Source organism: Cebidichthys violaceus, unplaced genomic scaffold (genome assembly GCF_023349555.1).
Source record: "Cebidichthys violaceus isolate CVI_PGR_0920_01 unplaced genomic scaffold, fCebVio1.0.p SCAF_6, whole genome shotgun sequence".
NCBI lineage: Eukaryota > Metazoa > Chordata > Actinopteri > Perciformes > Stichaeidae > Cebidichthys > Cebidichthys violaceus.
The window spans coordinates 15,337,453-15,352,435 of NW_027176816.1; the positions used below are offsets into that span (position 1 = coordinate 15,337,453).

Below are 14,983 nucleotides of genomic sequence, written 5' to 3' on the forward strand. Positions count from 1 at the left end.
ACTGTTATCACTCCACCCATCCTGTCTCACACACACATGCACACACACACACACACACACACACACACACACACACACACACACACACACACACACACGCACACACCCATACGAACAGACATGTACACATACACATCCACTCGCCCAGACACATGCTCACACACGAGCCCCTGCATGGGGGCCCCTTTGGCAGCTGAGACGGGCCTGCCACTCTCACTATTTCCACATATGCTTCCCCATGACTTGAGGCTTTGTGACTTTCTCATGCAGCGGCTATTCCTAGCTGCCATGTGTGAAGTAAGGGGCCGTAAATGAGCATTTGACAGCTTCAAAAGGGCCGATATTGATACTTTGTGCCATTGCTTGGCTAATGTCATGCCGACAAGCTCGCTCTCAGACCGGAGAGCACTGCAACTCCTCACTGGAAGCATGGAAACCGATAATAAAGTGATATCTGAATGTTAATAAAAGGCCAATGTCATCTCCTCCAGGTACCAGAGTAATGCGTAGATATTATGAGGTGTCATGTTCTCAGCACGAGTACATAGACGGTGCAGACTGAGCATGTCTAACGCACGCCTCGGCTAATCTGGAAGCCTTATTTTAGAAGTGTGACATCCTGTCTATGCTGTGTAATCAGCACCGGATCATAAAGGGGTTGGGGCTGCAACGTGTGTGTATGCACACATGTGTTTTTAATGTGTCTTTGAAGTCAGCCCAGCTCTATCATCTGCAGCAACCCTGCTTATCAGGAGAGTATTGTAAAGTTCCCAATGAAAGAGTGTGTGTGTGTGTGTGTGTGTGTGTGTGTGTGTGTGTGTGTGTGTGTGTGTGTGTGTGTGTGTGTGTTAAATGATAATGTTTAATCCCAGGCAGGGACACACACAGGAAGATATCATGCTCTAATGGGATAACTTCAAGTGAATCTAATTAAAGTGAAATTATACCACTCCCACCTTTTTCACTGGATCACCTGAAACCAGCCCAAAGGCCCCTGTTAACCAGTGCCACGGACATCACCAAACCCATCCATCCATCCATCCACCCATCCATCCACCCACCCAACCATACATACATCCATCCAACCCATCTATCCATCCACCCATCCATCATCCATCCATCCATCCACCCAACCACACATCCATCCAACCCTTATATCCATCCATCCAACCATCCATCCATCCATCCATCCATCCATCCATCCATCCACCCAACCATACATCCATCCATCAACCCATACATCTACCCATCCATCTGTTCACCCACCAACCCATCCATCCATCTATCTATCCGTTCATCCATCAAGCTATTCCAAATGTCCCTCTCCCCAGAAATGCTTTTGGGGGACCCCCGAGACGTTCCCAGGGCAGACAAGATGTATAATCTCTCCAGTGTGTTCTAGTTGGAAACCCAGAGCTTCCTACCAGTTGGACGTACCCTAAAACACTCCTAAAGGGATTCGTCCAGGAGGACAATGAGCTCCTCATCCTATCTCTGAGGCGGAGGCCAGACATTTTTAGACATCACCAAGCCGCTTATTAAAATAAGAATTTCCACTGTGGCCGTCTGTTTGCCTAATGTCTCACAGTCCCACTGTTCAGTAATCTAGACTTGCAGATTTCCCCCTCTACCCCCACTGCTGAGCCCCATGAGCTCAGCTGCCAATTGTTGACCTCCAATGCTCTCCTCCATCCAAGATTACCGGGGCCGGATCTTGCCCTGATGGAAAGCCACGGTGTTGGCAACCGGTAATCCACGAGACGAGGACTGGCACGTGGCACAGAGACTTTGCCCAGAGGCAGCACAGTGTGTGTGTGTGTGTGTGTGTGTGTGTGTGTGTGTGTGTGTGTGTGGACTGAACTAGAGGCACTAGCCTCTTGCCTCTGGCCCCGATATGTGGGACATATCTCTTCAACTCTAGATAACCCACAAGCTAGCAGCCACAGTCAGGACTCTGTTCTACTGTAGCCTCTGTCTTTTTACTAGAAAACACTATTCAAATATATCTTCTTGTTATAAAGAGAAGCTTTTTTACCTTAGAGTGCACAGGCATTTTAGTGACTCCTTAGCTACACACTGTGGATGACACAATGTAAACAATGCGTTGTGACCAGTGACATGTAGATACATGTAATTTATTTGGGATTTTTGGGGGTGTCTTGTGTTGTGATTTCTTGAACCATTAATTTGCTATTACACTACCAGTACTGCTCTAGTGATGGCTATATCAGTCAGTTGGTTGCTCCACCACTTTGGTCCAGACTGAAATGTTTTAGCAGCTATTGGATGGATTCGCATTCATTTTGGTATTAAATGTACCCAGAGGATGACTCCTAGTGATCCCCATGCTCTTCATCTAGGGCCACCATGAAAATTTCAACTTGCCACCGGTGGTATCTTGACACGCTTTGAGTTAACTCGTCAGGGCTACGCCGCTGTCCTATTAATGCGTGTCAACTCGCCATGAAATCAGCAATTTAAAACGCCTGTGATTCTAATCCAATAAACTTTTTGTCAAATTCAGTTAATATCTCACTGGATTGGCAAATCTCGGCTACTATACTGTGACATTTTACTTGATAATACATCTAATAATTAAGGGGTTTGCAATGGACATGATTCATCATTCCTCTGAGATCAGGCCTTAACAAATAGCTCTTTCTTACATCGTCTAGAGTTGTTCCACCGGAGCAGACAGAAAAGAACGTTTTTTGTCATGGAAGCCCTCTGGTGTCGTTCTGGAAAGGCATTGAAAGTCATGGGGTTGTACATCAGGGCCGCGTTGCTGGAATGAGGACAGCTGCCACATCGGCAGACCTCAGCGGTATTTGTTCGTCTAGCCACGCTACTTTCCTGTGAGAGCAGCTCTGATTACGCATGTGGCATAGCATGACACACTGCCAACAGTATCTAACCCCATTACAAATGACCACCTGTTGACCACACGCAGGAGGTGGAGTGTGTGTGTGTGTGTGTGTGTGTGTGTGTGTGTGTGTGTGTGCGTGTGCACTAAAGCAGTTTGCTGGCTGCACGCTGTTGATTCCTGGGGGAGATCCTCAGAGACAAACCACCACAAAGTGTACCAGTTATAAGTGAGTGAATACATCCCATCTAGAAATACTGTTGGTTTGACAGAACCAGCCCAGACATGCATTGCATGTGTGACCTCCACTTCAACACATGACCTAAGAAAGAGTGAAGAACATGCAGAGAATAATTCCATGACGAAACACTTACTGATGTAGGAAGTAGAAGAACTTTGTTTCAGTAGTCGATAAAAAATCATGTAGCTGCTTAATAGAGCCAAATCACTACTAGCAATTTGCAAAAAAGTTTTTTGCATGCCCATTCAATACAAATATATGCATCACAAAATTTCACATTTATGGTCAGAATTTAAATCCTTGTTAAGAAAGTCCATTTTAAAGATGTTAGAGGTATAATTTTTCTCAGGAAAAATACGATTTGATTCATATTCTGCATTACCGGTCCACTTAAGACCCATACAAAGAAGTAGGACTCAAAGTTGGATAATTCATGTCCTGTGTTCAATCAATAATGCATCGGAATAGAGTGCTGCAGGGATGAGTCCTAAAACCCACAAATGAGTTCTCTCCTCTCGAAGTCACTGGGTCTTTGGACGTCTGAAATAAGGTCTGTGTTTAACACAAGCTTAAGAGTTTACCGTTGTCTTCTACGGTATAGAATATGTCAGTAAATACCCCTCCTGTGAATTTAGAAGCTTTTACGTGAGTTCAAAAAGGCAGCTGCTAATGAGTATCTAAATGAGACGCCTAAAGGTCGCCACTAGTACACTAGTGAAGTCTGTTAGCTTTTTACTTCTGCTGATTGCATTCACGCTTCAGAAATCATAAAAGCGGTGTTCGTTTGTGAAGATCTCGCTGAACAAAACTTCTAAGTATCATAAACATTATTTTCTGCTATAAATAAAAAAAGTAAGTGAAAAATCCAGGGAACCAGTGCGATACCAACTTCCTGGTTGGCGTACAAAAATACGTCATCTTGCAGCACTCTATTGCTCTTCGTTTGTGTGTCGGTGTGTGCGTGTGGCAGCTAGTGACAGCCACAGCTTGGAGAGGCTGAGGTCATAGCTAAGAAGCCAGCCTAACGGGGGACGACAGACAAACCCCTACTTGTTTGTCTGTATGGATGTATCTGTGTGTGACAGACACACACACACACACACACACACACACACACACACACACACACACACACAACCCCAGTCACCTCTAGCCTCCTCTCTTGGCTGCCCATGAGCAAACACACCTAGCTGTATTGGATTGTGTGTGTCAAAGTCGAAAAACACACCTACAGTTAAACACACTCCTACTTCCAGCTATCAGACAACTCCGCTGGCACTCCCGCATCAGACCTCCACACACACACACACAGTTATTGGCCTGGCTGACACTATCGGGTGCATTCTCAGTTCACTGACAGTATAGTGAGACAGCCCTTAGCCAGCTGTTAAGTTGACAACCTGTGCATTCACATCACTAGTAAAACCTTTCTGAAGTAGAACAGCTATTCAGTACATATATCTGTTAACTGATTGTAGTCCTCATCATAACTTAAATGTACACATAATGTTTTCGGTGATGATTCCAAAATGTCTCCCTGGATGAAATACAAACAGATCTCATCATCCTGCGTTTTTTTTAAACTTGAAACAACATGTCCTCCTTCTCTTCCAGGCCTCCGATCCCATCCCGATCAAAAAGTCCAAATATGACGACTTCCCATCGCAAGCCCTGCTGGCGGACAAAGAGAAGCAGCACGACTGGCTCCAGTCCCTGTCCACCTCCAATAAGGTTGGTGTTGCTAAGCTCGGAGGGGGAGATGGTGATGATGAAGAAGATGATGATGCATGGTGCACGAGATGAGGTGTCATGTAATATTATATAGAAATTTTCGGATGAGGGTAGCTCTTAAATTTAGATTTGGCAAACCATGCTAGCAAAGGGAGTAACTGTAGACGCCACGAGCCCTGCAGATTCACTTACTGAGACGGATAGAAGTAACACAATATGATGGATGTCCCCTGTGAAGATCAATATTCCCTAAAAAATGTACACTGGAGATATGGTTCCAATGGAGGTATACTTAGAATGTCTTCAACTATTAATCTTCATACTGACCAGTCACACACTCACTCAAGTCTCTACAGCACGATTACTTACCATGGTATATTCACACCCTTTCAATCAATGCACTGGTCTCCATGAAAAGAACTGCAAACTAGAATAAAGAACTAAAATAGAAATAAAAAGGGCTTGGTATCAAACCTAAGTTCTTCCCTCAACAGTTCCCCAAATTGTGTATGGTGCACAAAGTATCAGAACTGTCAGGTACTGCAAAGTAAGCATAAATGTCTCATTAGATTCATAATATTGTTTACATATTCTTAGATCAAATATCCCTGATATAAATCGCTGTCATCCAATTTGACTTTTTTAGAAATAGATTTAGAGATGCTGCTTCTTTTGTCAAAGGAAAAAGTAATTTGTAAAAAAAGCATGTTGATGTTTGTCAGAGTCAGGTATCATATGGGCAATTGCATCCCAAAATGTAAAACCATATCCATCCCTAACACAACTGTTATTGAGAGCTCTGGCTCTATCATTACTGAATGCAATTTCTTGTGATTTAAAGTATTATCATTGTCGTTTCTTCAGGGGCTTAACTGCATTCAGCCCAGACAGAGGCCCTCAGCTTTCAGACCCTGGTCCCCCCACGTCTCTGCTGGTGACAAGGAACCATCCAGTCACCCCCTGGCCCTGCTGAGAGACAGGTGAGCCCAGCACGGCGTAGGACAACCGGCTCCACAATGGGCCGAGCTGCTCATAGATCACAAACAATGTAATATCTGGACTTGAGAGAAGCTGTTTTTTTTAGCTGGATCTGATGAGCTCCCAGCATGCTCTCTCACTTGTCTGGGTGGGCTGGTGTCAGAGGGGTCATGTCTGACTATGCCACAGCCTCCCGCACTTCACCATTCACACACACTCATGCTGTGGACACCCACTTGGCACGGCGCTGCCAGTGCAGGCTGTACCATTTCACTCTTGATCTGCCCAGTTCTCATGAAGTGAGAGGAAAGAGCTGCAGGCACTTTATTAGAACGTTTCTCTGCCCTGGTTGGCTCAGGCAGCTCAAATCAGACCATACCATCTGGTACTGGCACCACTCAGCTGTTCTTAATGAAGTAACCTTGATTTATGTTCCTGTACATAACCATCAAGAGACATACAATTAAAGTGTCTGGTGTCTTTTTAGCTTCTACAACTACAAGAGCATGGAGAAAGCTGTGGCCCCCAATGTCGCCCTGACACCACTGGCCCTGGGGAAGGTGGGTCCCATGTCCCCGTCGGTACCCAGCACCTCCCATCCAAGTGGGGGCGAACCCCCAGGCGAGGGCGCCAACTCCAGGCCTCGCAAGAGGAGAGCCACAGAAGAGCTCCAGCCCCCGGTGCCAGAGGCCCCCTGCCCTCCGTCCTCAGCTGCCAGCAAGCTGCCGGCGCCTCAGGACGACAGGGACTCTGAGGTGGAGATCGAAGTGGAGAGCCGCGACGAATGTAAGCAAAGAACTCAATACCATCAACTAGATGTTTTTTTGTTATGGGGCTCGGCCAGATAGCTAGAGTCCTGACCACTGGAAAGACGTCAGTTCATTCCTCTCTCTTTCTCTGGTATCTCCCAACAGTCACTTCATCCCTGTCCTCCCTGTCGTCACCGTCCTTCACCTCCTCCAGCAGCTCGGCCAAGGACCTGAGCTCGCCCGGTGCCCAAGGGCCCATCTGCACTGTCACGTCGGTCGAGGGCACCCCCCCGGCGGCCGCACCCGCCGCCGCCGTGACCCCGTCAGAGCTGGGGCTGGAGTCAGAGCTGGAGAGCCTGAGGCAGGCTCTGGACAGCGGACTGGACTCCAAAGAGTCAAAGGAGAAGTTTCTGCACGAGATTGTTAAGATGAGGGTGAAGCAGGAAGAGAAGTTGGGATCGGCCTTGCAGGCCAAACGCAGCCTCCAGCAGGTAGGGCTCCGCTCATATGCGACGTGTATCGGAAATATGTTTGTCCCCCATCTTTCCCCGTGTCAAATGACAACAGTTTGAAATGTGTGCATTAAGTAAACAGGTAGAACCGAGACGTGTTTAGTCCAGCTCAGAACAAAGACTGGAATACAACCTCCAACAACTCCAAAGCCAGAGAGCCACAGCGCTGTAGACTTTGAAACCTGTACTCACATCAGGTCATAAACTTCACCTGAACTGGTTTGACACATTATTTAACTTGTGAACCTTTAATGAAGTTATGTCATGGATTCGGAGACATCTCTGCATATAAAAATGACTCAGCTTTTGGAAAATAAAAAAACATGAGCACTATTCAGATTTGAAAGTAAAACGCTGTCATCATGTAGCGCTGGCATTTTAATAGTTGAAGGGAAAGTATTAAATATTAAGTATTTGTGACTGGACTTGGACTCATAAAGTGTCTCTATTCTCTATATGCTACATATACATAGTATGTGACTTCATTGTAGTGAATGCACCGTGCTTTGTATCTCTCTGCTGGCTGAGAGAAAGGGATTTCCCAGCCCTAGCTGGCAGCTCATAACAAACTTTAAGCTTCTCCCTGCGTTCTTCAAATCAGACGAGACAGAAAGTTCTCAAAGTTGGCACACGGAGGAAATTACTTGAGCTTAGGCATCAAAATGCAGAAGTGGATTTGAAAGTCATTATCACTGTCAGCAAAGCTTAGCGTGAGTTGGCAAGTGATAACAATGAGAGCGGATGTTGCTGCAAAGGGAAAGGCCAGACTTCCATTTTTATTTTTGGTCTTGGACCGAGAACAAGAAAATGCCGACGAAGGAGTCTGCGTGGGTGAGCGGCACAAAATGACTCCTAAACAGAGAAAAGGCAATTCCAAACGGACGGCATTCCACTTTCACTTTCCATCAGTGTTCAGAGGCGAGGCAACACAAATCAGGCTGAACGAAAACAGGTCTGACTTTAAAAAAACACTGGTAGAGTCCCTGCTGTGATTAGCTGAACTAACCCTGATGGCGTTGAAAGAGTGCATATGTAAAGCCTCTGATGTGTAAAGGGTGTGATGGGGATTCGCACTTTTTCGTAGGACCAACAAAGCTTGATAACAGACATGTTTGTACTGCTATGTTCTCATGAGAAGGCTGTGGATGTGTCACACACACACACACACACACACACACACACACACACACACACACACACACACACACGCACGCACATGTTCTTCCAGTGATTCAGAGGAAGGAAGCCTCACTTCTGTCAGCCCACACTTTGCCCTAACCCCTGACATGGCTCAATGTAAACACTGACATTGACACTGCAGCCTCCTGTAACACGGCACAGCTCTCGGGTGTCAACGGCTCAGAAACAAAGCAAAACAGCCATGTGACAGACATATCCACCGGCATTCACAATGGTGGCATCAGCATCGCGGGACACTGAATCTTCTCAATAATTCAATCAAGTTATGTAAAAAATAAAAGAAGGAAAAAAGCTAGTTTCGTAAGTGATTAGTTGCGTCATAATTGTATAAACCCCAGAGAGACAATCTGCAATCTCTTCTTCCCAGGAACTGGAGTTCTTGAGGGTGGCCAAGAAGGAGAAGCTGCGGGAGGCGACCGAGGCAAAGCGAAACCTGAGGAAGGAAATTGAGCGCCTGCGAGCCGAGAGCGAGAAGAAGATGAAGGAAGCCAACGAGTCGCGGGTCCGCCTGAAGCGGGAGCTGGAGCAGGCCCGGCAGCTGAGAGTGTGCGATAAAGGCTGCGAGGCCGGGCGTCTCCGCGCAAAGTACTCGGCACAGGTCAGTCAGCGCGCACGTCCACGTCGCTGTCCAAAGATTCTGTTGATTCAATAATAAAGTAAAACATTATTAAGATGAGATGAAACTTTTATACGTTCTTGATGATTCGTTTAGGAGACATGGGACATGGGTTGAACTGAATTCGAACAAGGCTGCATGTAGACAGATGTCTAATGTGCAGATAGTCTAGACCATTATGTCAACACCCAGTGCAGTGTTTCAAAGTTTTACTGTCTCAAATACTCTCAAGGTCAGCAAAGGAGAAGGCAAGGGAAAAAAAAGACGTTTCCTCTTCCCCAGTCAAAAATAAATGGGTGTAGCCTCAAGTGCACAGACGAAGGATACACCCCCCCTCCGAAAGGAAACAGGAAGAGACGTTGACTTCCCTCAGGCACCATGGGAAATGCAGATTAGACAAAACAAGAGGGAGGTTACGCTCTCAAGCTGCATCTGCGTACCTCCTCTGCAGAGACGGCGGCCGTCTTTGGAAGGCCGTCATTAAGACGTTCAATTCAATTGCGATGTGCAGCCTTGGCTCAGGACAGGAAGAGAGAGCTGAGGCTTTCAGCTGTATCTTTGTGCTCTCAAACGCCACGTTCCTAAAAAGACCACATGTTTCTAAACGGCAGCTTGATACAAGAGACTGTGTTGAAATATCAGCAAAAATCTAGGAACTCTATTTAAAAAAAAAAAATTGTCATTTTTACACAAATCAAATAAACTAAAATTAGGAAGCCGATCTGCCACTGCAGCAAGATCATTTTACTGGAAATTAAAGGTTTGTTCACCAGCTCGTGGCCGTACCCATTCCCCAAATTTCTGCCAGAGAACCAGTTCCCAACCACATAATATGGAATTATTTACATGTGCCCTCACAATGAAAAAATGCCTCTTCATGCTGATAACTTCACTCCAGCTAGGTTTCATATTAGGATGCTCAAAATCCCCCTCAATCAGAGGAGTTAAGACAACCAAGAAGTCTCAAAGGGCTTAAAAAGACTGCTGAAAAGAGGTCTACATTAAGGCAAAGGACCAGAATGCCTTGGGAGTGCAGTTCTCCACCTCTCTTCAGCCTTAAAGAAAGGGCACCACCCTCATTGGCCAAGAGGGGAAATGCACCAAGCTGCTCTCACTTGTTAATTATAAGCCGGTCCCCTCACCCTGCTCAACAGGGGGTCTGAGGGGATCCTTCAGCTCATTCAGATAAACAAATTGGTAAAAGGGAAATTACAGCAAGTACCAAAGAATAAGGGACTGCTACAAGGTGGCCAGTAAAACAAGAGTAAAGTGATCATATTGTGATCACAGAATTGCATTGAAATTATTCACAAGGGACACTGGGTTTCATTGTTGCCATGGAATTCCTGGAACCCGTTTCAGTCTTTGATCATTTATTTGGCAATTCAGAAATTCACTTAACAGACATATTAGAATGTATCCAACGTCTTGTTTCACGCATTATACAGTGAGGTTTAAGCCTAAATAGCACAAGTTTGTGACCCCGGAGGGGCCCCGGCCAAATCCTCTCTCTGCATTTCTTCAGCTGTATACCCCTGGATACCCAGAGGTGGAGGCTAGAAAGCCAAGTTAAAACAGCCTGTAGTTTTTCCTCGACTACTACTACTTCACCGTCTCGTCAAATGATGGCGCTGGACGCAGGAAGAGCAACAGATTTTGCAGCAGGAGAGCTTTTTCTAGGTCAATAAGGCACAATGAGGAATTTATTGCTTCAATCGACTACATTTACCATCAACACTGATTGGACTTCCACATAAAAGATGGCGAATATTCCCCTTTATATTTGGGATCTTAAAAAAGTTAGTTATGGGCTGGAGTTGGTACATTGGTGTCTAGAACAGGGCGATAGGGCCACATCGTGTAAACATGCATATGATTGAAATAGCCGCATAAGCAGTCTATGTAAACAGCTCAGTTGAGAATAGGAATCATGATCAATGGTTGCACCATGACGCGTAGTCACATCTGCTTCCTGCCATGTGTTTTCCAGATCGAGGACCTCCAGATGAAGCTGCAGCACGCTGAGGCGGACCGCGAGCAGCTCCGAGCCGACCTGCTGCTTGAGCGGGAGGCCAGGGAGCACCTGGAGAGGGTGGTGAAAGAGCTACAGCATCAACTCTGGCCCAAATCCCACAGTGACAAGGAGGGGGCGCCCAAGGACACGCCAACTGACAACTAATCCAGCAGCCAACCTCGCCGCCCGACCATTCCCCCCCCCCCCCCCCCCCCCTCCCTTGCCCCTCCATCACCACAATCCCCAACATCCTCTGCCCAAATCAGACCATAAACACACCCAGCCACCAGCCGGCCACATCGCACCACTGTCCATCCCGCTCGCCCTCCAGAACGCAAAGATGAAAGACTCTCGATCAGAGAGAAGAAACAAGGACCTGTGTCCTCATCCATGAAAATTCAAGTGAGTGGTTTCCTTTGACTGGAAATGGCAAAGTACAATGCTGCATCAAGGAAACAGGTGTTTCTAAAACAAGCACTGATTCGCACCTTCCAAACTCACAGAACTACACGAATGAAAGAAAAGCAGCACAACGTGTGATTGTGCCTGACAAGAAAACGGGGTGAGACTTTGGGACAGACGTCTGTGATAATAAATGCTGAGAGATGATCATATTATATTGGAGTTTTACAGATGTTGAGAGGTGTTACAGAGGTGCGTCCAGGAGGGCGGGGACTCAAGCTCAGCCCACAGTTCCCCAAAAAGTCTCTGCCACCGTCCCTCGCCATGACGAAGATAATGGAGGATTTTGAAGACATTCTAAGCTATTTAAGAGACTACATAGCGAAATGTAAAGACAAAAAAGGACAGTTTCTTTATCTCTCTGTGCTATTGAAGTTTGAAAAATATAAAAGATAGAAATGAATCAGAAGACGAACAAAACAAACAAATGAACTTCCCACAGTGCCACCGTGGTTTTGTCGGGTTTTTTTCAGGAAGCCATACCAGTCCACTGAGGGGAAAAGCATTGAGTTCAAAGTTCAAGCGACCCGTCTTTTCCTCCCATTGTTGTTTTTTAAAATCATTTATTTCTCCGAGCAGTGGGCGGGCTTGTATTTGGGCTGATATTTTTCTCTCTCCAAACCCCGGGTTGGGAATTGGAAATAAAAACATGCTGTGTTAAAGGCACCTTTCTAGAGAGCACTTGTTTTGGATGATCAATACCAATATCCGACAGTCTCAGTGTTGCTCCCACTAAGTCACACACTGGTTGCCGTTTGATATTTTAAGCATTTGGGTCAAAACCCTGAAGTGTGTATCTTGTAAAGATAAAATACTCCAGATGTGAGCGGGGCCTTGTTTTCTGGTCTTGAAACGCTTGAGTGATGAAAGCCGGCATGTTTTTTTTACTCCAACTGACGTCAGACACCATCATCTATGACATCATAGTGGGCTGGATGGGGCGCCCTTGGCAAGAACCACAAAATGTTCATTTTAATTAAATTAAGGTATGTAAATATAAATGTATGTTGTTGTTTTGTTTCTTTTGACTTTACAATAATGAATCGCACTTTGTCATAACGAGATACTGTTATAATGCATTGTACTCCCACTATTGTCTTCAATCTTACTTTGAAAACATCATCGTATACATGACTGCTACCATATAAATCCAGTAAGCATTTTGTTGATTATATGCACCTCAAATAAATACTGTTGTTCTGTTTCCTTAAAGGCAAAGTCTTGTAAATAAACGGAAAGAAAAAAAGGCTCTGCCTGTTGCTTGCTGATGCAGTCTGGGATTGTTGGAAAGTTTCTCCCGCTTTTGTAGTATTATTGACACAAATGTCGCTCGAGCACCCGGTTATGACTCCCAAACAATTTGACAAAACTTCATTAACAGCATGCGTTACATGTTGGAAGAATAAAATCCGGTTTTATTCTAAAGGCAGAGGCCAGGAATCTGCCGTCACACAGTGGGTACAATGCAATCAGAATGTACATTGTGTTAAATGCTACATTTCCTTTTTGGTTGTTGATGTTGTTTTTAAACGTGGAGATATTTTATTGCTTGTCTGTTATGTTCACTTTTTTTTCCAATTGAAAACTCATATTTTCTTTATGCATGAAATTTGAGTTTGCCATACATATAGTCAGTTATTGGGCATTGATGCTGTACATGTAAAGGTTTTATTGTGTTATGCAATTTGTCTTATTTAGAAGATGAAAAAGGTAATAAAAAAAACAACACACAGTATATTGCTCTTAAGAAAAACAAACTTCACACTTGCAAAAAACAAAAGACGACAAAAAAAAAGAAGAAGAAGAAGAAAAAAAAAAGTTGATGCAATGCTGGACAACCTCAAGTGCCTGGACGTGGGCGAAAGGTTTCCAGAGTAGGAAAACTGATGACAAAGCTGTCGGGGCTGGGCCTCTCATCAACTTCCTGTTTGCAGGTTTCAAATTAAAAGCCCCTCCCTCGCTCAGCAGCTCTTTTTATCAGTATTCTTAAAACCAACCAGTTTACAAACTTTGTGTTGAACAAATGCTAGACGCTTGAGGCTTGTTTTTCCCTGAATGCGTGCTTTATTTTCTTCATTTGAAATCAATGATATGCATGTTCAAACAATTTTTATAGAAGATCTTGAAAAGCCACTTGCTTCAGCGAATTGTTACTTTGGGTTGTATATAGAGACTGTCAAGGATAATAAAGAGGGCATTACGTTAAAAGCCCTTTTCTTACCTAACATTATTGATGTTGCTCAGAGATCGACACTGCGTCTGACTTTGGCAGACCTAAAATTGGTACATTTTGTAGTTGTTTTTACACTCAAAAGAGTTGATAGCCTATGTGTAGTTACTTTACTCATGGTTTTCTACAAAAGAAGGGAGACAGTAACGACATTGGCTCTTCACTCTCCCACGCAAAACGTAAAAAAGCAGTTTAACAGCGTCTTGTTTTCTAAAGGAGAACCATTTTGCTAAATATTGGACAGTAAAGCAGCAATAACAGTCCATATTAATAGACAAATAACTAGCCAGTGTGAAGATTTGAATAAGAATTTACAAATGTAAATATTTTTTTCATTTATAATATTGTATAATATATGTACATGGTGTTTCCTTTTTCAAAAAGAATTTTTTTCTTACAATAGCTGTCTTGTTTTTTTTGTTTGGGTTTTTTAAAATTTTTATTTGTGTTTTAACTGAACAGCAGTGCGTAAGAGAATATTCCCTACATAAACATTTTAATCCATTTCTTTTTCTTTTTTTTTACTGTAGAGTCTTTATATTGAATGACTTTTTTCACCAGTTCATATATATTTTTAACAGTATGTTCAGTATCAGATAGCAGGCCTACCGTATGGGTCACACACACACGACTACGCCACCTTGCAGATTGTTTCCCCCTCATCCTCATGTATCTTTTTAGCCCTGTGCTGCTGCTAATACTATATAAACCTTACAATTCTAGAACTATTTTTATGTAAGAGGTAAATGTAAGCTTTCCCATTCATTAATGCCACATATACAGTATGAAAAAAAGCTTGGCTTCTTCATCTATCCTCCTTGTTTCCCTCTTGTTTCCCTCATCTTTTCACGCCTTTTTCCTCATCCCTCCTTCAGCAACACCCTTCCTCTTCTCTCACGACACGGACTATATTGTAAAGTAAAGGACTTTATGAGATTATGTTTGAAAATAGCTATGCTTATATACTACAGTGACTGAATGTACAGTGTATAGATGCATTACCAGAAATAAAGTTGTTTGTCCAGATTGAATGACCCAGTTTCTTATTTTTGCTGCCTGTTTGGTTAACAATAAAATATATAACAATATCCTTTAAATATGGCAGACTGTGTGCCCTACTGATGAATTCAGGTCAGTCTGTTCAAATTAAATATTTGTTGTCCAAGGAGGGGATCTTGTCCTGCTGTCAGGATTTCAGAATCAGAGAGATACACTTCATTTCTTCTACAACATTGGTTCTCAACCATGAGGTCTGGTCTCGCAAAGGGATCTCAACAATAACAATACTGTGTTTCTGCTACAAAAAGGTTACTGCTCAAAAATGTTCTCCAGTCCTTGCTTCATTCTTGTGAAATACAGCCCAGTAAAAAGGAAGGGAAAGGTCTTC

The 14,983-nt window shown here is 44.1% G+C and overlaps 1 protein-coding gene across 1 annotated transcript in view; it reads left to right on the forward strand.

The window, feature by feature from the left end:
- The window catches only part of skia (v-ski avian sarcoma viral oncogene homolog a), a 73,059-nt gene extending 58,437 nt beyond the window's left edge, over positions 1 to 14,622 (forward strand). Inside the window, exons 2-7 of the mRNA XM_068732559.1 lie at positions 4,719 to 4,835; positions 5,700 to 5,815; positions 6,301 to 6,599; positions 6,728 to 7,053; positions 8,642 to 8,872; positions 10,881 to 14,622. Coding sequence (XP_068588660.1) covers positions 4,719 to 4,835; positions 5,700 to 5,815; positions 6,301 to 6,599; positions 6,728 to 7,053; positions 8,642 to 8,872; positions 10,881 to 11,069 — 1,278 coding nt within the window. The 3' untranslated portion in view covers positions 11,070 to 14,622. The remainder of the gene's footprint in view (positions 1 to 4,718; positions 4,836 to 5,699; positions 5,816 to 6,300; positions 6,600 to 6,727; positions 7,054 to 8,641; positions 8,873 to 10,880) is intronic.
- Positions 14,623 to 14,983: the final 361 nt, after the last annotated feature.